The sequence below is a fragment of the Sapajus apella genome, unplaced genomic scaffold (genome assembly GCF_009761245.1).
Source record: "Sapajus apella isolate SASKATOON/1434 unplaced genomic scaffold, GSC_monkey_1.0 scaffold91, whole genome shotgun sequence".
In the NCBI taxonomy this organism is placed as follows: Eukaryota; Metazoa; Chordata; class Mammalia; order Primates; family Cebidae; genus Sapajus; species Sapajus apella.
This window is the reverse complement of record NW_022437031.1, coordinates 3,803,160-3,806,002: the sequence shown is the minus strand read 5'-3', so window position 1 is coordinate 3,806,002 and position 2,843 is coordinate 3,803,160. Positions and strand designations below refer to the sequence as shown.

Genomic DNA, 2,843 nt, shown 5'->3' with positions numbered 1-2,843 from the left:
GAAGACTCCTTAAAGAACTAAAAGTAACATCATTCTTGGGTACTTACCCAGAGTAAAAAAAAGTCATCATATAAAAAAGATACTTGCACATGCATGCTTACAGTAGCACAACTCACAACTGCAAAAATTTAGAACAAGCCCAAACACCCATCAATCAATGAGTGATAAAGAAAATTATATCTGTATATGTATGTGCCATATATATATATATATATATATATATATATATATATAAAATACTACTCAGCCATAAAAACGAATAAAATAATGGTATTTGCAGCAACCTAGACGGATTTAGAGACTATTATTCTAGGTGAAGTAACTCAGGAATGAAAAACTAAACGTCATATGTTCTTACTCGTAAGTGGAAACTAAGCTATGAGGATGTAAAGGCATTAAGAATGATACAATGGGAGAGGGAGACGAACTTTGAGAGAACAAGGAGGAAGGAGAGAAAATGGGGTCCACAGATTACAGTACCTATAGCCAAGCTGCAGTGCAGCAGGGCTACAATGCTTACACCGCCCAGCCCACTCAAGGATATGCACAGACCACCCAGGCATATGGACAACAAAGCTATGGAACCTATGGACAGCCCACTGATGTTAGCCATACCCAGGCTCAGACCACTGCAACTTACGGGCAGACCGCCTATGCAACTTCTTATGGACAGCCTCCCACTGGTTATACTACTCCAACTGTCCCTGGCATACAACCAGCCTGTCCAGGTGTATGGCACTGGTGCTTATGATACCACCACTGCCACAGTCACTACCACCCAGGCCTCCTACGCAGCTCAGTCTGCGTATGGCACTCAGCCTGCTTATCCAGCCTGTGGGCAGCAGCCAGCAGCCACTGCACCTACAAGACCACAGGATGGTAACAAGCCCACTGAGACTAGTCAACCTCAATCTAGCACAGGAGGTTACAACCAGCCCAGCCTAGGATATGGACAGAGTAACTACAGTTATCCCCAGGTACCTGGGAGCTACCCTATGCAGCCAGTCACTGCACCTCCACCCTACCCTCCTACCAGCTATTCCTCTACACGGCCGACTAGTTATGATCAAAGCAGTTACTCTCAGCAGAACACCTATGGGCAACCAAGCAGCTATGGACAGCAGCCTCCCACTAGTTACCCACCCCAAACTGGATCCTACAGCCAGGCTTCAAGTCAATATAGCCAAGAGAGCAGCAGCTACGGGTAGCAGAGTTCATTCCGACAGGACCACCCCAGTAGCATGGGTGTTTATGGGCAGGAGTCTGGAGGATTTTCCAGACCAGGAGAGAACCGGAGCATGAGTGGCCCTGATAACCAGGGCAGGGGAAGAGGGGGATTTGATCGTGGAGGCATGAGCAGAGGTGGGCGGGGAGGAGGACACGGTGGAATGGGCAGTGCTGGAGAGCGAGGTGGCTTCAATAAGCCTGGTGGACCCATGGACGAAGGACCAGATCTTGATCTAGGCCCACCTGTAGATCCAGATGAAGATTCTGACAACAGTGCAATTTATGTGCAAGGATTAAATGATAATGTGACTCTAGATGATCTGGCAGACTTGTTTAAGCAGTGTGGATTTGTTAAGATGAACAAGAGAACTGGGCAACCCATGATCCACATCTACCTGGACAAGGAAACAAGAAAGCCTAAAGGAGATGCCACAGTATCCTATGAAGACCCACCTACTGCCAAGGCTGCTGTGGGGTGGTTTGACGGTAAAGGCTTTCAAGAGAGCAAACTTAAAGTCTCTCTTCCTCAGAAGAAGCCTCCAATGGACAGTATGAGGGGTGGTATGCCACCCCGTGAGAGCAGAGGGCTGCCACCACCATTCCGTGGAGGTCCAGGAGGCCCAGGAGGTCCTGGGGGACCCATGGGTCGCATGGGAGGCCGCGGAGGAGATAGAGGAGGCTGCCTTCCCAGAGGACCCCGGAGTTCCCGAGGGAACCCCTCCAGAGGAGGAAACGTCCAGCACCAAGCTGGAGACTGGCAGTGTCCCAATCCGGGTTGTGGAAATCAGAACTTTGCCTGGAGAACAGAGTGCAACCAGTGTAAGGCCCCAAAGCCCGAAGGCTTCCTCCCACCACCCTTCTCGCCCCCAGGTGGTGATCGTGGCAGAGGTGGCCCTGGTGGCATGTGGGGAGGAAGAGGTGGCCTCATGGATTGTGGTGGTCCTGGTGGAATGTTCAGAGGTGGCCGTGGTGGAGACAGAGGTGGCTTCCGTGGTGGCCGGGGCATGGACCAATGTGGCTCTGGTGGAGGAGGAGGAGGTGGCCCTGGGGGGCCCCCTGGACCTTTGATGGAACAGATGGGAGGAAGAAGAGGAGGACGTGGAGGACCTGGAATAATGGATAAAGGTGAGCACCGTCAGGAGCGCAGAGATTGGCCCTATTAGATGCAGAGACCCCACAGAGCTGCATTGACTACCAGATTTATTTTTTAAACCAGAAAATGTTTTAAATTTATAATTCCATATTTATAATGTTGGCCACAACATTATGATTATTCCTTGTCTGTACTTTAGTATTTTTCACCAAGTGTGAAGAAACATTAAAACAAGTTAAATGGTAAAAAAAAAAAAAAAAAAAAATACAATGGACTTTAAGGACTCCAGAGAAAGGGTAGGAGGGTGATGAGGTGTAAAAGACTGCACATTGGATACAGTGTACACTGCTTGGGTGATGGGTCCATCAAAATTTCAGAAATCATCACTAAACAGCTTTTTCATGTTGCCAAATATCACCTGTATCTCAAAAACCTATCGAAATACAAAAATGATTTAAAAAATTTAAAAGACATAAAACAAAAACAGAGAAACAAACAGAAAACCATCTTGAATAATCTATTA

General features: G+C 47.8%; 1 protein-coding gene across 1 annotated transcript; it reads left to right on the top strand.

The window, feature by feature from the left end:
• The first annotated feature begins 414 nt into the window (after window positions 1-414).
• Window positions 415-2,511, top strand: LOC116535043 (RNA-binding protein EWS-like). The gene is given in 3 exon segments (XM_032255823.1): window positions 415-705; window positions 707-2,046; window positions 2,098-2,511. Coding segments are annotated over 3 exon segments (1,881 nt in total). The 5' UTR covers window positions 415-457; the 3' UTR covers window positions 2,391-2,511.
• Window positions 2,512-2,843: the final 332 nt, after the last annotated feature.